This window comes from Colossoma macropomum, unplaced genomic scaffold (genome assembly GCF_904425465.1).
Source record: "Colossoma macropomum unplaced genomic scaffold, Colossoma_macropomum, whole genome shotgun sequence".
Taxonomy (NCBI): Eukaryota; Metazoa; Chordata; class Actinopteri; order Characiformes; family Serrasalmidae; genus Colossoma; species Colossoma macropomum.
This window is the reverse complement of record NW_023494800.1, coordinates 17,577,533-17,602,099: the sequence shown is the minus strand read 5'-3', so window position 1 is coordinate 17,602,099 and position 24,567 is coordinate 17,577,533. Positions and strand designations below refer to the sequence as shown.

At 37.8% G+C, this 24,567-nt stretch overlaps 3 protein-coding genes across 3 annotated transcripts; 2 read left to right on the top strand and 1 right to left on the bottom strand.

The window, feature by feature from the left end:
• Positions 1-874: 874 nt before the first annotated feature.
• Positions 875-2,928, top strand: cldnh (claudin h). The gene is made up of 2 exons (XM_036587867.1): positions 875-1,087; positions 1,177-2,928. The coding sequence occupies exon 2, from the start codon at positions 1,206-1,208 to the stop codon at positions 1,845-1,847; it is 642 nt and encodes a 213-aa protein (XP_036443760.1). The 5' UTR covers positions 875-1,087; positions 1,177-1,205; the 3' UTR covers positions 1,848-2,928.
• Positions 2,929-11,759: 8,831 nt separating this feature from the next.
• Positions 11,760-17,172, top strand: abhd11 (abhydrolase domain containing 11). The gene is made up of 6 exons (XM_036588490.1): positions 11,760-12,013; positions 12,477-12,612; positions 12,959-13,132; positions 13,304-13,474; positions 13,790-13,971; positions 14,587-17,172. The coding sequence occupies exons 1-6, from the start codon at positions 11,871-11,873 to the stop codon at positions 14,720-14,722; spliced, it is 942 nt and encodes a 313-aa protein (XP_036444383.1). The 5' UTR covers positions 11,760-11,870; the 3' UTR covers positions 14,723-17,172.
• Positions 17,173-17,884: 712 nt separating this feature from the next.
• On the bottom strand, positions 17,885-24,491 carry bicdl2l (bicaudal-D-related protein 2-like). The gene is made up of 6 exons (XM_036588921.1): positions 23,861-24,491; positions 22,249-22,371; positions 20,508-20,663; positions 20,331-20,413; positions 20,090-20,210; positions 17,885-18,214 (listed from the first exon to the last, which is right to left on the bottom strand). The coding sequence occupies exons 1-6, from the start codon at positions 24,266-24,268 to the stop codon at positions 17,885-17,887; spliced, it is 1,221 nt and encodes a 406-aa protein (XP_036444814.1). The 5' UTR covers positions 24,269-24,491.
• Positions 24,492-24,567: the final 76 nt, after the last annotated feature.

Here is a 24,567-nt window from a genome sequence, read left to right as displayed (position 1 = left end):
TTATGTTCCATTGTTAGTTACAGTTAAACATTGCGTTCTCATAAATGAAGTCACTCTATCAGAAGCTCTCAGAGCCTCGTTTTTAAGACAGCAGTGTGACCACAGTCATTAAAACCCCGAACTAATTTAACTAAAATGTGTTTTGGAAACAAATGGTGGCTGAAGTAACACCTGTCCACTATTTGTGTGTATTAGGGGCGGGGGTAAGGGGGTTGAAGGTGGGCTGGCTTTCCTTTCGTATTTGTTCTGATTATCCTACAGAACTACAGCTGGAAACGGTCATCATTGTCATATAAAAACCTTGGAAATTCTCCTTTTTTCCAGTTTTAAATTCTGTGAACATTTCATGACTGATCCACCATTACTTGGAATAAAATGTCATTACATTAACTTACTTAAGAATTAACATACAGTAAAATTATCTATTTGGAAATTCAAAGTTTCGGTGCAACAGGAACATCTTTCATTCCAGCAGGAACAGCTTTTTACATATAGCTGATGTGACAGAGCCCTTAACTAGGTGTGATCACTTTTCATTGAAATTTCTTTGTTGAGGGAAATGCCAAAACAACATTTCTTCCACTGTTTTCCTCCACTAAGGCCAGAGAAGTATAGACAGTTTGTGTCTGATCTGATTATAGAACTATGAGCATTTCAGCACTTCATTTTTACTTACACCAGTTCTAGGGTGACACGTGTGAACTGTTCATAGATTCAAAGTCTCCAGTTCAAGCAAACACAGGGTATGGCTTTATTTGATTTCATACCCTACTAGTTCCTGGAATGTACCTTTCATTTCCAACTCAGTGTTTAGCAGCAGAGTCAGTTTCATCCAACAGTACTGGTTTATGTGAGCAACACTTCCTCATTGTGTTTCTTAGCAGAGAGGAGGCAGGTGTTGCTTTGTATAGACAATCTACAGACTCCTGCCCTTCTGCTTCATGATGTCATCATCTCCACCTCCCTCACCTGTCGCATTGGAAATATAAAAGGAGCTTGTTTCCACAGCATCACCACATCATATAGCTACACAAAGGGTGGAGACAGCAATCGCTTGGCCAAAATAGCAAGGAAAAGGAGAATTCTGGTAAAAAAAAAAAAGAAAACATGTTTTCCTTGTGAAGACATTTTCAGGTGCTCTTTTTGAATTGAGCCTCTTTGCTTTTGCATTTTCAGGGCCAGAGCATCCACAGGAAGACAGCACCATGTCGATGGGAATGGAGATTGGGGGCATTGCCCTGGGTCTAGTGGGATGGATCATTAGTATTGTCGCCTGTGCTCTGCCTATGTGGAGGGTCACAGCTTTTATCGGTGCTAACATAGTCACAGCCCAGGTCATCTGGGAGGGTATCTGGATGACCTGTGCAGTGCAGAGCACTGGGCAGATGCAGTGTAAGGTGTACGACTCCATGCTGGCTCTTCCTCAGGACATGCAGGCTGCCCGAGCCATGGTCATCATCTCCATTATCCTGGCTGTGCTGGCTGTGATGATCTCCATCATGGGAGCCAAGTGTACCAACTGCATCGAGGACGAAGCCTCGAAGGCCAAAGTCATGATCGTCTCCGGGATTTTATTCATCCTTGCTGGCATCCTCCAGCTCATCCCCGTTTCCTGGTCAAGCAACACCATCATCCAGGACTTCTACAACCCTACACTTCTTAGCAGTCAGCGCAGAGAGCTCGGAGCGTCGCTGTACCTTGGCTTTGCGGCTGCTGCCCTGCTCATCATTGGAGGAGCCTTACTGTGCTGCACCTGCCCCCCACGGGAGAAGAGGTACAAGCCTGCAAAATTGGGCTACTCTGCTCCACGCTCCACCAGCGGCTACGACAGGAAGGACTACGTCTGAAAATGCTCAAAAAGAAGATTTTATCATTTCATAGGTCAAAATGTGAGTGTGGTTTCATAATTTCAAGAAACTTCTGAGAAGACTCCGAAATGAAGGGCCTTGTTATGCTGTCAATATTTGCTTTGCGCTCTGTTTGCTGTGTTTGTTTAGTGTCCTTCTAAAAACGTTTGGCTTAAAATAGTTGTCTTTTTATGATGTTTTATTGTTATATTGACTGAAATTGTCTGCACCTTTTAGTGTAATATAAACCTTTTTATATACAAGGACTACAAGGTTATTTTGTGCAGGTTTTTAAATATATTTCATTGTATATGTAAACATTTAGTTAACAATCATATTTGTTCTGAAAAAAAATACATTGAGTAAAAAATTTAAGTTTTATACTTGTATAAATGTATGGTGTGTCCACTGGCTTCTAACTCATGACTCATGCGGTGAGGTAAAAGGAAGAGATCCCCTTTTACATGTATTTGTTTATGAAAATCTGAGCAGGGACAGGAACTGAGATCCTATGTCTGAGCCCTACTTTACTCTTCTTTTCTTCTTCCATATGCTTTTAGATAACACTTTATGCGGGACTGTGTTTCAGTGTTTGTTTTTTTTATTTAAACTGTAAGGATTTTGCTTGTGCATGTGTTAACATTTTACATTTCAATTTTAAATACAAAAGGTACAAACTATGCAATAGTTAGTTGTGTGTCATTTCACTGAATTGTTTGTTTTTAGCAGAAGCAGTTAAACTCAATATTAAATTAAGTAGGCTTTTAAGATATATTTCAAACTCTGTGTGTAGTGTTGTAACCGCTGACATTATTTACTTTGTCCCTAATAACAACAAAGAAGACAAAATGCTGGGTGGTATACAGAATACACACTGCAAAATGTCTTAGCATACAAAGGTTCGAAAAGTAGAACTGTTTGCTATAGGAGGTGGCAGACAAATTAAAGTGAGAGAGAAAGAAAGAGAGAGCTGTGTGTGTGTGTATGTGTATATGTGTTTGTGTGTGCCTGCATGTATGCTTGTTGTTGAATACATTCTCTTCAGGGAACAAATTTCTATTTACATCTATAACATATTGGGGAAAAAAAAACATAAAATATAAAACTGTGCCATTATTTTTTTACAATATGTTACATTCAGTAAATAATCTGTAGAGGATATGTTAACTTATTTTCACTTAGAAAACCAACAAAACATGTAGTTTGACTAGTGATGACCCAACATTTGTATACCACAGTATATATGTGTGTGATGAAACAAAGCCAAATCTCCATTTTTGTTATTTTTTTAGTTTGGACATAATTTCAAAATACAGCCATCAAATTATTCAGGCAAAAAGCTCTATATCAGGTAAAACAGTGTGTGGTTTTTATTACTCTGTCATATTCATAATTTTCAGATTTTTTTCATTTTGTTTGTGCACTTTTAAATAAACTCTTGTCTACTTGACTACATAAGTCTATGTCTGTTACACTCAATGGCAGGAAATAAACATATGAGATCATCAGTGGCCTCATTGCATTTTATTGCTCATTATGGGCATTCATATTTAATATACTATGGATAGAGAGTCTCAGTCACTCAGGATGTAGCGGACAGTTTTATTCAGTTGTGAGTTAATATATGCTTGGATCCTGTTGCTCACAGAAACAGACTGAACACACCTTTCTTAAGCAGAGTTACCATAGAGACAATACACCTGGGCCTCACGCCCTGTTTTCCACTTCTTAAAGATGGAGGAGCCACTTTTAAAGCAAACAAATCCCACTCTGCTTTGTGTAACTGTAAACTTTAATCTACATATTATCACCATAATTCACTTGTGTAGCATTTTTAGTATAATTACTTGGTTTTTACACAAATGTTCATGGTCAGTAAATAAAGCAGAGATCTGCACAGCAACACAGGTTTTCCACATAAAAACAAACATATGCAGTTGAAGAGTACAAGATAAGCAAACCTAATTTCTGAGATTAGCTTGTTACAAGTCATTCTAGTTTTGTATCTGAAGTGTATTTGGAAAAGTAGTTTTATAAAAGAAGGCAAAAACACTCTTAACATTGAATATAAGCTGATGTCTGAAGTTCCAAGTATCTAGGAGTGCCCTGTGTGCTCTGTTTGTGCAGGGGATAGGAATGTGAACCAGGGGGGCCTCTGGGTTTAAAGCCCCTTAATTTAAAGGTCCAGAGGAAGGGGGCCTCTTACTTTCTCCCTACTTCTTTTCTTAGGTCCAGATAGATGAGATCATTTTAAAAAGAACCATATGCTCTGTCTCCTGTTTCAACAAGAACCATATATATATGCTGTTGGTCAGTCTGTTCCGGGGAGGACATTTAGAATTGGCACGGATCCTCTCTCAGGTGCTCTATAGTGCTTGATATGATGCTGTTTTACTATGTAATAAATCTTTTGCTAGCAACTCAGTATCTGCGGAGTTTTTCTTCACAACATCTAAACACCATCGCCACTAAATAAACAACATATCCTAAAGCAAAGGCAACAAGAAATGTAGAAGTCATTTCCAAGCTGTCAAGTTTTAGACAGGTCATCTGACAACTGTGGTGATATGATGGTTTCTAAGGTAATTTCAGTTGTAGTGGGTGTTCCTGAGGAAGTAAAGAAAAGGTCAGCATTTGCCAGGGGAAACTAAAAGAATATGAATACAATAGTGTGAATCTGCCATTAGTACTGCTCCCAGTATGTAGTGCAGGTCCGTCTGTATACAGTGTCATCAGTATTACACAAAAGTGACATTTTGCCTTCCCATATTTGCTTATACTCTGAAAAGACACAAAAGTTTATCTAGAGCGGTAATTTAGCACATGGCCTATTTTGTCACCGTCCAAAAAAAAATTTTCAACAGACATTCATAATCAACTTAAAGCCGAGATCCCGGACTGATGTCTTGCTATTTTCATCACAGCAGTGGAGCAAAAATCAGGTGAGTTTTAACACGACTGGAAACAAATCCATTTTTTATGATATGATATTTATGATATGACTTTTTTGCCAGCCATTTGTCGAAATTATTTGTCTGTATTTTATGAGATATACAGCACCACCCTTGTGACCCCCAGGTTAAGAACCCCATTTTTGCCTTTTCCTGAAAAGTTGCTATTTTGGAGATGATTTGCTAGCTGAATCCAGTATTATGATTGGAAAACTGAATTTAAGGCTGGGATTGGCTATTTGTAATTGGCAAACTAAATCCAGGGCTGGGATTGGCTATTTATGATTGGCAAACTTGATCCAGGGCTGGGATTGGCTATTTATGATTGGGAAACTTGATCCAGGGCTGGGATTGGCTATTTATGATTGGCAAAGTGGATCCAGGACTTGGATTGGCTATTTCAATTTATTTTGCAATCTGACTGGCTTTTAAATCTTGCAATCTGATTGGCCAATTGTGTCCAGTCCTCTAATTAACTACTTGAATACTGCAACATGATTGGCTACTTGATTCTTGCAATCTGATTTGCCAGTTAGATTGTGCCTTGGCACTCACTGTCCCCAGTCATTTAACCTGAACAAGATAGCAGACGTTCACACTGGGGATGCACACTGAAATTCATTTTCTTGCTGTTGCTACTATATACATTGCCATGCAATCTACAGAGACAAACAGTGGCAGTAGAACGGGTCATATTAAAGAGCTTAGTGACTTTCAGTGTGAGTTTGTTTATAGCATGCCACCCTTCCAACACGTCAGTTTGTCTCATTTTTACCTTGCTTAAGCTGCCCTGGTAAACTGTACGTGCTAGCATTGTCAACTGGAAACATCTAGGAGCGACAACAGCTCAGCTGTTAAGCGGTAGACGACACAAGCTCACAGAACAGGACCGCTAAGTGCCGAGGAATGTAGCACATAAAAATGATCTGTCCTCGGTTGCAACACTTACTACTGAGTTCCAAACATCAGTGCAACAATTGTTCATCAGGAGCTTCATTAATTGGGTCTCCATGGTGACAATGACAGCTGAGCAGCCTGTTTTTCATGCTTTTAGGGCTGTTTTTAACGGTTTGGGCTGGGCTCCTTGGTTCCAATGAAGGGAAATCTTAATGCTACAGCATACAATGACATTCTATCTATAGATTTCAAAATGTGTACGTGTCCTCTTAGTCCTTTTCACACTAGAACAAGGGCAATGAATGCCTTATCTGAAGATGGGATAAGTGCTATAAATTTTTATCAGCAAATAGCTTATGACTAAACAATGATAACAGTAATCTATTCCTTTCCTCTTGGATTCTAGAGGATTTGAAACTGCGAATCTCTTTGAAAATTGGGTCAGCCTTCACGAAGGGTAACTTTAGTCATTTCAGGCATATCATGCAGATATTTGACAGCATTGACACTGTATCAGAGAAACAAAGTTGTGTGGTGTTCCTCAAGATTCAGTTGTTGTGAGGTACATCATCTGGGCATGTAAACTTATCAGTGCCTTACCACATACATAGTGCAGAAAATATTTTTAAATTTTTGTGCTCAAATATTAAGAGATTAAATATTTTGGTTATATATATATATATATATATATATATATATATATATATATATATATATATATATATATATATATATATATATATATATATATATATATATCACACAGGGAAGACACACAGACATATACATTCACACCCATGGGCAATTTAGTATTTCAATTTGCCTGAGGAAACCAGCACAGACACAAACAGAACCTGCAAACTCCACAAGGAAAGAACCCTGGTTGCCTGCCCAGGGAATCGAACCCAGGCCCTTCTTGGTGTGAGGTGACAGCACTACGCACTGTGCCTATATATTTAGTACTATATAATTATATACAAATATATAATAAAAGAAATGATATAAATATGCAAGAAAAAAGAAAGGAAAGAAACAGGATGTAGGCTTAGAGGAAATAGTCCAGCAAGAATAAAGTATAGTCACACAATACCTGGGTGATTTTTTTCCAACTTGTACTTATGTTTTATCAGTTCACATGCGGATGCCCATAAAGATTGACTAGTGTTATTGTCCTTTCAGCAACATAATAAATAACAGAGTCTTTTATGATCCTGTGAAGGGATTTCATTCTAAAATACATACATACATACATCATCTAAACCGCTTATCCTTCTGGGTCACGGTGGGGTGCTGGAGCCTATCCCAGCTGTCATTGGGCAGTAGGCAGGATACCCTGATACGCCAGTCCATCGCAGGGCATCGTTCTAAAATAAAACAGCTTTAAATTTGTCACACAGTGTAAATAAGATAACCCAAGAAAATTAATAAGGGCCTACGTTTATTCAAAGCCTTTATTTAAACTTGGCTGCTGAAATGTCAGTGTTAAAGGGACTCTTTTTAACAATATGGTATATAGTAGGCTCCAATGTTTACATGGTCTAGTCTGTAAATGGAGAAGGTCCTGAATGATTCAGAGGATCCAGGTCCACATCCAGAGTCAAGTTACAAGGATTATAGATTATATTATTGGTTGTTTAGGTTACAGAATATATATGTAAGACTTTCTCTAGGCAGTGTGGTTAGTTCAGTGTACATAATGCCTTCTCAAAAACAGCATCAGATCAGATATCAGATTCTAGATTGATATTTTATTTTACTCCACATGCAGATATTAAAATGTAACTCAGTGTATGCACTATGTATGCAAGTATGTAAATGAAATTGTTGACACTACTGAATTAAAACTGTGTCCATCATAAACAGACTTGTTAATCTCTAAAATCCACCAGTTCAGTCTTGTTCACTTGCAAGTCCTTCACAACTCTTTACAGAATTTTTTGCTGAAATGTGCAAAATACAAACAAGTGTGTACACAAAGGTTGAAAGTACAATGTGCAACTGAATGAGACCCCTGCTAATAATCTTAAGAGGTTAACACCTACAAAAGTGTTAGAAGGTAACTGATTACCCAACATGCACTTAGGTTTGTTTTTTTTTAAATATATTTTTAAATAGCAGTGCTTTCAGACCCTTTTGAGTACAATTAGGACTAAGGATTTCACTGTCCTTCCATGACTTTCTTTAAACTTTATTACCCTTACATTGCATTGGGCATCCAGAATGCATAATTAATCTACACATTAATATACAGAATTTAGGTGGTGTATGTGTCAATCGCTGTTTTAAAATTTGTTGTAGATCTTTCTGCATGGGCTGCTCAACGTGGGACCTGCGGGCCAAACACAACCAGTGATGACATTTGATGTGGCCTGCTGAAACCTTCACTAAATATAAACAGTTATATTCTTATTTTAAAATTATACATATTTTAAGTGTTTTTAAAATTAATTTAAAAAAATGTAAAAAGTTGAAAAATAGTGTAACATTATCCTTCTGGGTCACAGAAGGTGCTGGAGCCTATCCCAGCAGTCAATGGGTAGAAGGCAGGAAATACCCTGGACAGGCCACCAGTCTATCGCAGGGCAGACACACAGACATAGACAATCACACACTCACAACTATGGGCAATTTAGTGTGTCCAATTCACCTGACTGCATGTCTTTGGACTGTAGGAAAAACTCTGCAAAGAAAGGACCCTGCTCACCTGGCCAGGGAGTCAAACCCCAGCCCTTTTCAGTGTGAGGTTACAGCGCTACCCACTGCGTCACTGTGCCATCCCATGTAATGGTATAAAATACATTTTTAAAAACGTCTTTTTGCCCTCAGGCCACCACATTGCACTTTGGCCCTCAAAGACAAAAGGATTGTAGCATCAGTAAGTCTATCAGTAAGTCTATCATGTTTAAAATTGCTATGACCTTCTCCACTACTCTTCCTCTCTCTTGGTTTACCTGAAATATGATTTCTATCTGCTACAGTACAGTCATTTACTTGATAATGCTGGCCTGTGAATGAGTAATGAGCACCGTACAGTATTAAAATAAATACCATCCTTGGACAAAGGCACACATTTTATAAAATATGACTCCTGCTGAGCTCCTGTGTTATCTGATCTTCAAACCCTCAGGACATGTTTATGAACATTAGCCGACAAGTAATGTAACTCTACTTTACTTTGTGTCTTGATTTGACAGACTGATGTGTCTAATAAGCTGTTTAAGGTGTTTAATAATTTCTGTCGTGGTGTTTTGCATTTTGGTTTGATCCTGTTGTATGGATGAAACCTTTATGCTCTTCAAGGGAAGTGGCTGAAATGAAACTCACCATCATGTGACCGATACCACATTGGCTGTTAGATTATTTGCTTAGCTAACTTTATGATGCTACAAGCTAGTGTCTGTCTGATAAAACAGCAAGTTACGCAACACAACATGGATTTCCTAGTAGATAGTAACAGAGTGAGATAAAAAATAAAACCGTCATGCAACAGCTCTCCTCTTAGTTTAGTGTCAGTTTAGTAGCCTACAACAACTCTTAGCAAAAGCTGGTAAAAGATATTCAATTTTAATCATCATGACATTAATCCTGTCAGATAAAGTCTGTCTCAAGTTATATTTCAGTTTGCTTTTTTATTATTATTATTATTTTTTTTTTACATAGATAAATGGCAGAGTGTGGTCTATGTGACATATGTGAATAAGAATCCTGGTTTACACAATAGCATTATACTCCTCACCCCATTATTTCTGGGATTAAATTCATTGCTTAATATACAAATAAAAAAACAAAATGTTAAATGTCACTTAAATGCCATTTTAGCACTTTAAAAATCTCCCATAATCAACCACTGCCCTTTAGAATGCTTACATAATTAGCAGCACTACGTTCAAATGAGAATAGGTGAGCAGTGATAAAGCGGCCTTCACACAACGAGCAGAGGAGCTGCAGGTCTCTCACTGGGTTACTGTGTCAATATCTGGCACACTTTCAGCCTATTACAGAAAACGTGTTAAATGTGTTAGTGTTGGTAATAAACTAAAGTGGCCTTTGAAAGCAATGAAAAAGTCTGTGATACGAGAGTGCCTTGTGTTCTCTAAATAGGCTCATTTGTACTCAGACACATTTACTGTTCACAATATTGATGCATAGAACTAAACCAAAGTGGGGTCCGCAGTCAAAACTGGCCTGTAAGGATACTCAATTTGGCCCACCATAAAGGCCTAAGAACACGCACTTTTACATATACATATTTTTATACTTATTTTTTTACTTCTTATTTTTAGACATATTATTTTTAAAGTACTTTTAGTATAAAAAGATATAGTGTAAGATTATAAAATAAGATGTTAAAAATGACCCTTTACTCAGCTCGACACTCTACTGTCACAGATTGCAATGCTGATGTGACATCACGTAGCAGTCATGAGCTAATAGAGTGTAACAGGCACTAGTGACACATGGACAAGAGGAGATTTAGAGGCACTAGTGTGAAGAATATCTTGTCACTAAATTTAAAGGCAAGGCAGTGTGCCTCAGATTTAAAGAAAACACTGGAGCATTTAAAAATTATTTTTAAAAATGATCTGTCACACGGTCACTGGCTCCATCCCTTCTTTAAAATCATGCTGCAACAAAAGCAGGTAGGCTGACAGACTACACAAATACTCTATTGAAGGAATGTATTGTTGTGAAATGTGCTGTGTTGTATGTGAAGGTGCTAAAGTTGTATTTTAGGCTGCCTATTGTTGTGTTTCTCCTTATATGGTCATGTCTGTCACACCTGTCACTTGTCATGTATAGGCTGAGTCTAATCTTGGCATCAGTCCAGCTATAAAACTGTGACAGTCCATTGTCTTATGGGCTGGCTGGCTGTCTGGAACCTGTGCGCACAACGAATAAACTTCATTTGTCCAAACAACAGATCGAGTCCCCTGGTTCGTTGGGGTTTGGATTCATCACTATATACTAAATCTATCTATAATGTCAACACAATATACAGTGGAATTTATTGACTGTTAACTTCAAACTACAATGTGTGTCAGAACTAGATCAAATTTCACAGCAAGATTGACATTTGTTCTTGTTCCCAAGCCAACACTTGGCCTATTCAGTGCTTGCAGACTTTCTACGTGACATAGTGTTTTATTTGCTTTGTTAAATAAATAAAATCACCAAATCTTGAGAGTATGAATAAAAAAGTCAATATGGGAATGTGAGTGTGAGTGATAAGCACAAGTTGAGAAATAGGCCTACAGTACCATGAAAAGCTGTTTTGAGAGAGAGAGAGAGAGAGAGAGAGAGCAGCATGGGATGAAAAGAAGGTAGCATAAAAATAATTTAAAAAATGCTTGCCTCATGCAATTGTTAACCTAAGCTGATTTGATATCTGAATGGCTAATAAAACTGTGACAAATACACCATATAGATCAAAATGTTGGGGAACATTAGGAAATATCACATTTGTGGTCTTTGGCGCCATTGCGTGGTTATGTTGGTGATCACTGAAAACGACTGTGGCGATAGTTGTTTATCTCAGACTTTATTCATGGTAAATACTTCTGTAGTTTTTAGGTCAAGCAGTATTGTTTGGTCGTTGCTTTAGGTTATCTTCAGGTTTCTGGATTAGGCTATACTAAGCACGTAACGTTTTACTCGGGAGAGTGCAATGTAGTCGATCGGAAAAAGAGTCGATTCTTGATGAAAGATTTGGATTCGATTCCACACAGTGACGTTCAGATTTGCCCGCACTTTGTTTGCGATCACTTTCTAGTCAGCTTGTATGAGAATAAATGTCTTTTCATAAAATACGTATAACTAGATTAACAGAGTTTTGCACTGTGTTTTCCCACCCAAAGGATGTTCTTGTTAAGGTCAAATTTGTTATCATTAGATTTATATTTATTTAATTGAAAGTGAATGTCCGGATCCCTCGACTACTCTTGGTACCGACTCCATCGATTCGCATCATTTGGAATCGCACTTGGAGTCGACTCTGGCATTTCTGGAATCGAACAGCCCTAGTGCAAAGTTGTTTGTACGCACGGCGTCATGACGTAGGAACCAGCTGGACGTTAGCGTCGTCTCTCCTGCGTGTTAGCCGAACATCACGACCTTTGAAACAAGCCGTGGACTCGAATGAATGGTTTCTCCTGACTGAAGTGTGTTAGATGCTACAATGAGCGTCCTGTGTCGCAGGTTCATGAGAGGACTGTTATGCGGACAGCCGCAGTGGTTGTCTGTAGTCGGAGCTCAGTGTTTTTGTAGCGGAGTGTCTCGGCTAGACTCTGTTCGACGTGACAGCGCTGCTAACTCTACCAGGTGTTGACCCCCTCTTGCTCTTTCTGGGTGGGCCATTCAGAGGAACAGTGTTTTTTTTTTTAAATTAAATATAGTTTGCTTTTAAACACACTAACTGCGTGTGAAATAACGTACATGATATTAGACTGTAGCCTGCTAACCCTGCTAATTCTCTTTGGCTGTATGGCCAATCTTAGCTGTTTACAGAGAATTGAAGGTGTATGCTAGCTAGTCGGCCTACGCTATAACGTTAGTCAGTGTGACATTTATTTATTTAGCGAGCCTTTTGTTTAAAAAACTGCAGTGACAGTTTTGAGAGGTCGATAACCTTATGTATGTACCCTTATTTGTGTTTCACATATTTTGAGCTTATAACCAGGCTATAAAAAGTCTATAACAGTTCTTATTAATCTCAAATGTAGGCTGAGCTGGTTTACTCCTCATACCTGTATTTACCATACTGATAGTGAATGCTCTCTTCCAGCCCTGTAAACTTGACGTATGACGTGTTTGATGGGAAAGGGGACAGCACACCTCTGGTCTTTCTACACGGTTTATTTGGGAGCAAATCAAACTTTCATTCTATAGCCAAGTCCCTGGTACAGAGGACAGGCCGGAAGGTATGGGAGATTTGCATACTTTCTTACAAACTATTTATTTAACGTCTTTTTGTGATTCTGTGGTATTAATATTCACTGCAGATCCTATGCTTTACTGATCATGTGCTATTACTCAGGCTGGGATGGTGAAGTGTGGCATGTGTTGAACAAAGATTAATATGCTATAAACTAAAACTGTGTATTGCATGGGTTGTTGACATAATGGATAATTAGGCCTGAAATATATCTTAATCTGAAAAATGTCATTTTGAGTAACTCTTATAGGAATGTCATTCTGTATTCTCAGTATACAGTAGAGCTCAGTCGGTATCTGTGCTAGTGTTCTAACTGTACTTTGTCCAGTCAGGTGCTGACCATAGATGCTCGTAACCATGGAAAGAGCACACACAGTCCAGTTTTGACGTATGAAGCAATGATCACTGATCTGAAGCATCTGCTTAACCAGCTGCACATTGGAAAATGTGTCCTAATTGGTCACAGCATGGGAGGAAAAGTCGCTATGGCTACGGCTTTGTCACAGGTATTGTGTTTTGTAGGTTTTTTTTTCTTTTTTTTCATTTCAAAGAATGGAGTTGTACTATTTTTGGAGTTGTACTATTTTGCTCAATTTAATTTTATGTGTTTATGAAAATGTGTGGAAACAAGCACTAGTTGCTGTTCTCTGTACTTAAAGTGTTTTTGTTATTTGCAGCCCAGTTTAGTTGAGCGTCTCATTGTGGTAGACATCAGCCCTGCTCCAACGTCAGTACGCACCAATTTTCGTGCCTATATTGAGGCTATGAAGGAGGTGAACATAGCCACTGACATCCCACGCTCTACAGCAAGAAGAATGGCTGAAGATCAACTACGAAAGCATGTTAAAGTGAGCATTTTACATCAAGTTTGTAGTTGATGTTTTTCTCAATTTGCATGTCCACTAAATTTGACCTGTTGTTGGCATAGTATACATGAAGGTAAGGTTATGGATGGCAGTGGCCAGGTCCTCCTTTTTTCTATTTTGTGTCTGTCACATCAAAGTTCAAAGTTATATTTAGCCGTAAGCTTAAAAATAGTACATTTGGTATGTTATTTTCTCTGTAACATATAATCATACAGCAGAGTTAATATCCATGTGGGTTATGTTTTTTTAGGGACAAGGGTAATTACTAAATGTGTCTTTATTTTGGCTTGCACACAGGAACATTCAGTCCGACAGTTCCTCCTCACAAATTTGGTGGAGCAGAATGGACATTATGCTTGGAGAGTAAATTTAGAAGCCATATCAAATCACCTGGAAGACCTCATGGGTTTTCCTGAATTTAACAGCACCTATGAAGGTCCCACACTCTTCCTGGGTGGTAGTAGCTCAGCATACATCAGGTAAGAACAGCCAGGAAATAGTACAGAATAGTACAGAATAACTGGACTTAAGTGAAAGCACAGGTACGATATCAGCATTAATTCAAGTAAAGTTGGAAGTATGGAACTAAATATATGCTTGAGAGAAAGTGAAGTATCCACATTTAAATGTACTCAAATATATGAAAGTAAAAACTAATCTTAAAAGAAAGAAATTTTTTTTTAGTATTGTCCGTGTTGTCGGTTTGGTCGTGTCTGGTGTGGTGATTTAATGAGTGATACTACATAGTTGTAGGCAGTTACATGTGATATTGACATTAATTTGGTTAGATGTTTTAGTAAAAACAATAAATTAGCATCTCAACTGATTGAGAAGAGAAAACGAAAAAAAAAATCAGATTTTTTGAAGGTCTAAATAAAATGATCCAAAATAATATGTAAGCACAATGTTTCAAGTATTTTCTACCCTTGATAACTTTTGATCCAAAAAGTTCTTGATCCAGTTGTGGTTTTGCTATTTCATAGCAAATATCTAATGGAATAATTCAGTTTCCTTATGTATATTTACATTCTAAAATGTAATTAAAATATCTGAAAGTCGTCTTTTGTTCTCTGTTTCTTTCTGTTTCCTTTTAGCTCTGAGGATTACCCAGAGATTCAGCGACTCTTTCCAAGTGCAGATATCCAGTATATACCTGATGCTAGTCACTGGATCCACGCTGACAAGCCTCTGGACTTCATCAGCTCTGTTATCACTTTCCTGCAGTCCTAGTCCTCTGAGCTAACTCATCCAGGTGGGCGCAGTGGTATACAGACAGTGAAGAGTTTTGAGGGCATGGACCAAACTAACCTTGTTTTTTTATAATCAGGCCTTGTCCGTTACCTTCTAATGCACAACTTGACCTTTATATGGTTGTTTGTAGTTACATATATGTTATAATGGTGTGCTAATTTATTTTTAGGTCTTTAGTTGCACTGTCTCAGCGTTCACTGATAATGAATAGTTTGATTTTTCTCTAAAACAGTTCTCAGTCTAATACATTGAAATGGCATTTTGCTTTTGTGGGTTTCTAGATTTTGCTTTGCCCTCAAGTATTGTTTCTAATGTTCAAAATTGATGCTATGTATCAGATGGCTGTTTATGATTTTTGGGTCACCTAGATGGCCCTTGCTTTTTTTGGGGGGGGTGGATCTGTGGTAGGATGTGCACTTGTCAATCCGCATTCTCCAGCAGACATCCTTTCTCTATTCTCATGGAAGTCCAAAGAAGCCTATGCAATATGGGCCTGGCTTTTGGCACTGTTCTTAAGCGTACATGTACTTCACACTGTCTTACACAAGTACATTCTATAAGATTAATATAACCATATCACTTTAATAGACAACCAGTTCCATAATACTTCCTTTGGTAGCACTCATGGTTGACCTGAGTGGACATCTTGTGTTGTTTGTAATTTTAAATTCAGCCCCAAAGGGATCAAGTTTTTTTTTGCCAGTGTTATCAGATAGTATTTAATCATGTTTTAACTACAGTATAGAAGATATATACCAATTATATCCCACATTGTTGTTAGTAGGTTTTTCAGAGCTTTTAATAAGGGTTTATAGAGGTGTCAGTTGTTGTGTTTTCTTGTTTATTAATTTGTATATTCACGTGAGTGGCATGTAGTTGTGTTGTGGTGGATGTTTAACCAAAACTGACGTGTATAACTATAATAGCTTATATGCTAAAGAGCTATGCTGCCGGGTATTAAACTCTGAAAACCTCTGTTCATCAGGTTCAATAGCCCTGTCTTATGTGGCCGCCTTTGTTAACCGTGGATGTGTCTGTCTGTACTTTGTGACTGAATGGTATTTTGTATTACTATATTAAACATATTCATGAATTATTACTATTGGATACTAATAAGAGGTAAATATTTATATTTTATGACTATGATGTCATAACATGAATCTTCTGTTCTATATGTATATGTGTGACAGTGGTATTTTAGGATTATGAAATATGCTGCAGAATTAAACTCCAAAGCAAGTGTTTTAATCAATTACAGAGCTGCCCACTTGCTGATGATATTAACTGTATATGGTAGAACATGAGTATCATGCTATATATAGTGGTCCTTGTGTCTGTGAGGATGGGTTGTGTTGCAAGAGTGTTTGTGTGTATAAATGCACATGTGAATATGTATTTTTCAGAAATATGTTTCTTAAACTACTAAAGTTTATGTTTAAAACAGTGCAAATGCATTGTGTATTGCCAGATACTTTTATCAGAGAGGTATAATGACTTTTTTAGGCCTTTTTGGGTGTCTTAGAGACAAAAGATGGTTTGCCTTGGAAAGTTAGCAGGTCCATGGACGGTTTCTCCAAGCAGATTTAATAGAATGTTTCTTTGTGTCCTTCTATGACTGAATATCCTGTCATACGTTTGTATTTCAAAGTCTAATGCAGGATAATATAGGATAATTATCCTAGACATCGAATTTTTTAAAAATATCTTTTTTTTTGCCTAGAATGTCAAGGATTGGAACTCATATTTGATTGTATGTAGGCACTTCCTGAGTAATGTCCCAGTGTCATTACTTTTAATACACTGTAGTCAATGAATTGTGTTATTTAGTTTAACTAATTGGTTAATATAATAAAGTTTTTTGTTGCTTTTTTGTCGTCTATGAATGATCAATTATATAGGTGTCAATTGATGATGGTTACAAACAGTATTTGGTATACAGTACTCTCAGTACTTTAATATGTATTTATATCTACTAAAATAAAAAGTTACAACTTACAAATTTGCACAGTCTTAGTGAACATTATTTTGCTTGTGATGGAGTGTAGCACAAACAGAATGTAAACTCATGTTTCATTGTAGGATTAATTTAATTTGTCTGATTCTGAGGACCTTGGACTTCAAAGAACACTTGGTTTCAGTGGCTTACTGGTGGCTAATACATCTGTATACAGTCGACCCAGTGTAGCCATTAGGTGGGATGTGATTGCACAAAAAAAACCTGTTGTTGCAAACAGCGATACTTGGGGCCAAACTCTAAACATGCACAAGTGCTCCTCTCAGTGGCTGAAGTGTATCTGTTATAATTATGTGTGTGTCCACTGTTATCTCATAAAACCTGATCAGTTTGTGTGAATGTGTTTACAATGCATGCAAGACGTTTTCTCTGTATACCTGTCCAGCTAAATAAATGTCCAAGTTCTCAGATCATTCAGGGTCTCCCTTCATTTATGCTTCATTTAGAGATTGCTGTATGTGTATTTACACTTCACTAAGGATTGCAGCATGTATTCATATGTGTTTGTACAGATAAAAAAGATTTATGATCCAAAACAAAAAGTATATTACATTTTTGTAAAAGGAGGATTCTTTGCAAAGGTGCCAGTAAGCAACAAAATAGTTCATAATTGTAGATGAATTGCACAGTTCCAAAACAAGAACTGAAATTACTTATGTCATCAAGGGCTTTCTGATTATAGACTTTATATGCTCTGCCCAAAAATGTGTTTTCATAGCTGCTGTTTCAGGTTTTAGAAAAATATTACATCATGACAAAATATGACATATGACAGTTAATAGTAATGCTAACTTATAACACTGTTATATCACTAGACATAATTTGTCATTTGACAGACAATGACAGCATATGACATCCGCCAAGACAATTTGCTTTATAGCCATATAGGTTATGTCAGTGTTATGTAGTAAGGCTCAAATAACCCACAAGCTAACATTAGTGTGGTGGCAAAGTCATTGTCAGCAATCTGCCAGGCTATATTTGGAAAATAAGTAAGTTGTGCAGTACAATATTTCAAATAGTTTGAATGGGATAATATTTGCCACTATTCTTTAAGCTTGTCTGACCTAGCAATAGCTGCTTAGAAATTAGTGTTAGCCTTTGTGGGAGATGGTAAACTTTTAACCTCAGTCTAGAGAGACTATTTGAAATCTGTCCTCCTTGCTGAAGCTGCTTGGAGAATCAGGCTCAAAGGAACTGTTGTTGGCTGGCTGCTCAACGGAACTGGATGTTTGCTGACTGATGCGTCCTCGCCGCAGTCGTTCTTTCCAGCGCTGGGCTACAGGTGTATTGGGGGACTGGGAGATGGAAGTGGGTGCTCGGCTGGGGGCTGGAGGCTGGGCTGGGCTGGCCTGTTTGGAGCGCCGGAGCACACTGAATCCTTTGGCCTTCTTCTGGGCCTGTTCGGCCTGCTGCTGATTCTGGAGCTGGTGGTGAAGGATGGCCTGCACATCATCCTGTCAGAAAGACTTGTAGTTACAGTGTAACAGTCAAATTTAGCTACACTGTTCTCTGCACAAGATATTAACTGGCCACGTTCCCTGAGAGATTGAGGTAGCTGTCAGATTTTTTTCCCCATCCTAATTAGCAGGAAAAGACAGAAGAGCATAATTAAGCTCTAAGCTTGTCAGGTCTAAAGAACAGTGTTGGAACCTGAACACCTTCCAGATGGTCATTCTGGCTCCAGGTTCTAAAGTCCTGTAGAGACACAGCTAGTCCTACCAGCTGCTCTATACCCTTTAATTCATACCATAAATTGTTTGTTGTTGTTTGTAACCTCCCTATAAAAATGAAACATTCATTCTATTGAGCTTTATGTGAGAATTAATATATTGTTACTGTAAAAACATTAGAAATCTCAACCTTATAGGAGAAGCTAAACGTGTTCTTGCATTTAATGTATGTTAATGAAGTGAGTATTTATTCCAACCATTTCTATTGGTCCGTTCATTATGAAATGTGTGCACAATGTAAAGGACAGCAATTATTTTCAAAACCTTAAAATCCCGTAACTGATTTTTTACATATTGTTTGATAGCTGTCCATTAACAGGGTGTAATATTAAGGTCTATTTTTTTCTAATATCATGTCTGTAAATTATTTAGACACCATGTGTCTGAGAGCTTACAGACCCCAAAAGCAGTTGTTTTTCAGAACTTCCTCCCACTGTTTGATATATCATCAGAAGGTGTTTTTACTGGTCTGTCCAGAGTGTCACAGCTGTTTATGAACTTCAAAAACTCAGTCTATGCAGTGCAGTGCATACTTTCAGCATTACTAACAGTTCTGGGGGATTACTTTAAAACTGTATTCCAGTACAGATTTCTGATTACCTGTTTAAAGATTTAACCTGTAGCTCATTTCAATGGATTATTTTATTAAAGCAATGTGATCTAATTAATTTCAGTTACTTTTGGATTATGTGTGTTTTTGAAGTTATAAAAATATAGAAAGATGAATTAAAACAAATTTCAATAAGACGTTTTTTAACAAGGTACACAGAAAAGCTGCATTTTTAAACAAAATGATATCATAGGTGAAATATAACAATGCACAGTGGACACACTGCATTTTTGTATTTATATATTTATTTTTCTTTTTGCTTTTACCACATTCAAGTGACAAAAATACAGTTGTATGCAAAAGTTTGAACACGGTCAAATTACATGTTTTGTTTGTGAAAAGATAACACATCCACAATTGCACAATTTCGACAAATAACCAAATAACCAGTCATTGTGCAAATGTGCAGAAGTGTGTTCTCTGTAGAGGATGTGTTAACTTATTTTCCCTTAAAAGAATCAACAAAGCATGTCATTTGGCCAGGGTGCTCAAACATTTGCACACAACTGTATCCTATTCTCCTCACAACAAAGGCAAAAAGTTCAGTTGGGTCTGTAGCCCACTTTGAGCTGTTTTTGGAAATGCACACCATACGTGATGAAGCAGACTACTCTTTTCGTTTTCGTTACAAGTTTTTGGGACACAACTGTCTGGTCAGCTTGGCTGCTTCTATGGCTATGTTGAATTTACACCGTGTGGAAAATTGGGATTGTTATGCAAGAGTGGTTTTATTGTAGTCCTGCTGGTAATCACTCTATTGTTAAAATGTATATGCAATCTGATTACTGCCTTTTTTCTGTAACTGTATTAGAATGCATTTACCTTTTGTGTACCCTGATTATTACTAGGCTTTAAATTGCATGAATCGTGGTCATTCAGACAGCTGGCTCATGAAGTAGCACATCTCCAGTGTAAAATCTGGCTCCACATAAACAAAGTTTCAGTTATTTTAGGCGTTAGAAGTTACAGGCGAAGTAATTCAGACCCACCTTCCAGGCCTCCAGCTCGATGGCCATCTCCAGCCGTCGCTGCACTGCCTCCAGCAGCTGATTGTTCAGTGTCATCAGTTCTGTCTTGCTTTTCAGGAGCTCTGACTCCATTGCTTTTTTCCTATCATGAACATTTATGCCACAAAATGAAATTCAGGGAACACTCATCAAAATATCATTGTCCTGTTTTTTTCAGATTTTTTCATTACGCTCTATTTACTGACCACAAAAAAGTACTCACTTTGCTAGAGCATCATCTCTGTCTCGAAGAGCTTGCTGTAATATAGTTCCATCATTGTCTGTCTTCCCATCTCTGGACTGTCTCTGTGAATGAAAGTGAGTTTCATCAAGATTTGTTTCCGAATCTTTATTCAGACTTGTGGCTGGAGCTGAGCTGGTGGGCATGATGAAGACTCACGTGAGCTGTGTGGTTGAGCGCGAGTGTGCGGGCCACATTCTGCAGCTGCAGCAGCGCAGTGTCCAGTGGGCTGCCCTGAGGGACTGGATCAGCTGTCTGCCCCAAATCAGTCAGAGGCAGCAGTAGCTGTACAATGGACTGAATCTCCTCCGTCACCTACAAAGTAATTAGGTAACAATTAGGATGTCAGAATGCACTGAGGCATCGAAGTGGAGGTGTATAGATTTTATAATAAGATAATAAGATGCTATAATAGATCGAATTGAATAATTTTCAAAAACAAGTTTGTGTTATTTTTTGGCCAAAATATAGGTCTTGAGTTGTTTTCAGACTTAAAGAACCTACATGTATTATTGTATATATTCCCCTACTGTGTTAATGCAGTGAGGGGAAACAAGTATTCATACACTTTTGTTGTTGTTATTTAATATACTTCCAGTGCATATATCCACTTCACATTTACTTAATGCCTTTTAACTCAAAAGTATTCATAAGCATAAACAAGAATATGTTTAAAAAACAAAAAAAGGATTCAGACACCACAAGTGAATAACATTAGTACTTTGTTATATATATGAATACTTGCCTTTTTAAAATCCTCTATAAATTATTACTGTGATTCGGGTCAGAAGATTGGCTAGGCCATGCAAGCACCTTCACCTTTTTTAGAAACCAGGCTCAGATTATTCTGGCTGTATGTTTGTGTCAGTTTCTTGTTGAAACCAGATTTGTTTTTTTTGTGTCCCGGTAAATTGCTCCAGTCACGTTTCCTTTGATGATGTGTAAAGCCCCTGCACTGTTTGCAGAGAAGCAACCCTATATCATGATGCTCCCACCTCCATGCTTCACTGTGGGTATGGTGAAATAAACTGGTAAACTGAAATATATTTTTGTTTTGCCTGATCAGAGCACATTGTTCCAAAATAGTTCTGATTTGTCTCAATGCTTAGGTGCAAATTTTAGATGTGCATTTCTGCGCTTTTTCAGCAGAAACATTTTTTACTGTTGTTCCTGCTGCTTGCAGGTCATCCTGCAACTCCTTTTGGGTCACTGCTGGCTTCTCTCTTACCTTCCTTATCATTAGTCTGCGAGAAATCTTGTATGGTACACCAAACTTTCCATTTGCAAAATATCAAACCAGTTGTATAGACAGGGATGTTTAAGGTCTTGGCTATGGCTCTGCAGCTTTTTCCATTTGAGTGTTTATTACTGTTGTCCCTGAGATTTTCAGTAAGCTCCTTCACCTTCACCATGATTGCTACTGAAATTTTCCCAAATCTTTTATAATGACACACAGTGCAATTTGACCAAGAACATCTTTATTTTTGCAGCATTAATGTGTATAGCTAGATTTATTTTTATTTTTCACATTTACAACTGTGTATATTTTATTCTAGTGGCTTCATATATTGGCTAAATATAGCTTTGTTTATTCTCCTAAATACATACTTTTTGTTTATATTTAAATGTACACAATCAAAATATATCATGTGTGTAAATATGAAGTGAATTTTGCACTGTAGTAACAAAAAGTGCCTGAATACTTGTTTCCCCCTGACTTTAGTTCCTCTAATCACACCTGTATATTCAGTGTACTTTTAAATATAATTAAATATAATTGTACCCAATAAACTCTAATCTTGTTAAATATAAAATTGACCATGTAAAACTCCAGACACTAAACAGTGAAGTACACAGTGTACACAAGAATATAGTGCATAGTGCCCAAATTGAGTCTCACCCGATTTTTTTGCTGATTCCAGGCCAGTCCATCCTGACTCTGCTCCTGCAGTTTATCCACCTGAGCCTTCAGCCTCAGACTCCTGCGCCGAGACAGCTCCACCTCCCTGCACACCTGCTTCAGCTACCGTCCCGCAGAAAGAGCCATCACATACATGTAAATATTCAGTCTTCACTGTTTGGTGTACCATATGTAGCCAAATTTTAACTGTTCACCTTACACATTTGTGTGAATGTGAAACCATATTTCAGGCCATATAGCCACAAACAGACAACATACAAACACATGGCAACACAAAAGATACAGTGAGGGTCTTCAAGCCACAAATGAAACTTATTCCTATACTAAAAATTGTGATTCCTGAATTACAGTGTAATTTACTTTATGGTTGGACTTGTTCTGTGTCAGCCCAGAGAGTGTGCTGTCAAATGTGTGTGCCAGCTGACACCTCGTAATTCCAGATTCCATTAGTGGAATCTTGTTGCTCCAGCCGAACTTTGAGAAACCGAATTCAAGAAGATCACACCTGCTGAACTGCATACGTTTACATACAATACATACAATGACTGAAATCACATGACCTACAGCCTACTACTTCGGAAGACTTCGGAAGTCAAAATATTTAACTGATTTAACTTTTCCTCTTATCTCCTCAGACACCATAAAGAAAGACAAATACACAGACCAAAATGAATTTTTCAGAAGCTAATACACAGCTATGTTTATATACTAGTGTTCGAAAGTTTGGGATAACTGTGTTTAATAATAATAATAATAATAATAAAGATAAATACATGACATAAGTCTGTTTTGATGATATTAATTTACAATTTCAACTAATTTGTAATACACTGCAAACAATGAACAAATTTTTTATGTGTCCAGAAAGAGAAACAGAGCTGTAGATGATTCCATAATGACTGAGAAAACTGGCTGACATAGTGAATGTTGCTATATTTAAATTATAACTCAAAATCTAAAAATTATCATTTGAAACATGATCACAGTCTCAGGCAGACAAAAAGACATGACCATAAATAAAACATTACAGTATATTATTTATAATCTAGGGGTGGGGCGGGGGGGGATGGTCACAAAACTGCTGTAGGCTGAATAGGTGTAGACATGTGTAAATATGTTGCTTTCTCACAAAAACAATGAATTCAAAATGGGCTGCCTATGTAGCTTAGTTGTCATATATGGCCCATATGGACTGAAGAATTAACAGTAAATTTGGAAGCTTCAACAGTGTTCAGACTGTTGTAACTGAAAATTTCATTTCTATGGTTTGCACCATTTACTTTCTTAGCTAAAATTTAGATCCCCATCTGACAAAGATGTACCAGCATAAAACAGACTGATTATGTCATTCTGGGCCTGGCTGTAAAATTTCCATACACATTATCATGAACAAAGGTGCTCTATTGTTACAGGCAAGAAATGAATTCCCTATCAGATCTGCTTGTCGGTTTGCATAGTTTCCAGGTGATGAATGAATTAGTGAAAGAATGACTGACCGTGCCTTACAAATCAGTGCATTAAGATGAATGTGTTCCTTTTTTCAGTGACTCTAAAGCTCAACGATCATAAACATTTACACTTTCTCACTCACCGTGTTTGACATAGGGCTGGACACACGTCTGCAGAGGGGTTTTTCGCCTCTGAGCAGGTCCGGTAAAGTTTCATCAACGTATGACCGGACAGGCTTGTTCAAAGATGAATCTGGCTCAGAGTCCAGGGTCAACTGCTCTATCCCATCAGCTTGATCTGTCATACTGGAACTATCATTGACCTCTTCTAACTGCTCCTGTTCTTCATCCAGAGCGGTCAGTTCTGTAGTGTCAATGTCCTGGAAGTCTGCTTCTTCCTCAGGGGAAACATGACATGGATCTGAATCATCCTCCCTGGTAATTCGCAGATGTATCTGCTCGATGGGCAGAGATGTCTGCAGCAGGTCTCGGAAAGTAGCCAGGGTGTCTGATCTGCTTTTTGGGGTAGAAAAAGAATCAAGAGCCTCCATTACTTCGCAGAAGCCTCAGTAACAAAATGCCCCAGACCAAACAAGCGAGACTTGACTTGAGAGGGATGGAACTAAATGCAGACAAACTTGTTTTTCCAGCTCTCTGACAGTAGGCAGCAGCATGTGCGCTCTCAAGCTCATCATATGTGGCGTCACAAAAGGACGTCACCTGTTCCTCCAGGGTGAAACGATGTGAATGATTTAGACTGTATCTAGGACACACATGCACAGACACATTTATAAGATAGGACTGGGCATGACGTGAGAAAATCATCACAACCTAACACCAGCAGACATAA

Bases quoted from the DNA above. Each gene is read 5' to 3' on its own strand.
- cldnh (XM_036587867.1), top strand. From the start codon at position 1,206: ATGTCGATGGGAATGGAGATTGGGGGCATTGCCCTGGGTCTAGTGGGA.
- abhd11 (XM_036588490.1), top strand. From the start codon at position 11,871: ATGAGCGTCCTGTGTCGCAGGTTCATGAGAGGACTGTTATGCGGACAG. The intron at 12,613-12,958 runs GTATGGGAGATT...TTGTCCAGTCAG, and splicing joins TACAGAGGACAGGCCGGAAG to GTGCTGACCATAGATGCTCG. The intron at 13,133-13,303 runs GTATTGTGTTTT...TGTTATTTGCAG, and splicing joins TGGCTACGGCTTTGTCACAG to CCCAGTTTAGTTGAGCGTCT.
- bicdl2l (XM_036588921.1), bottom strand. From the start codon at position 24,268: ATGGAGGCTCTTGATTCTTTTTCTACCCCAAAAAGCAGATCAGACACC. The intron at 20,211-20,330 runs GTGAGTACTTTT...TGTTCATGATAG, and splicing joins AGAGATGATGCTCTAGCAAA to GAAAAAAGCAATGGAGTCAG. The intron at 18,215-20,089 runs GTGGGTCTGAAT...TCTTTCTGACAG, and splicing joins TCGAGCTGGAGGCCTGGAAG to GATGATGTGCAGGCCATCCT.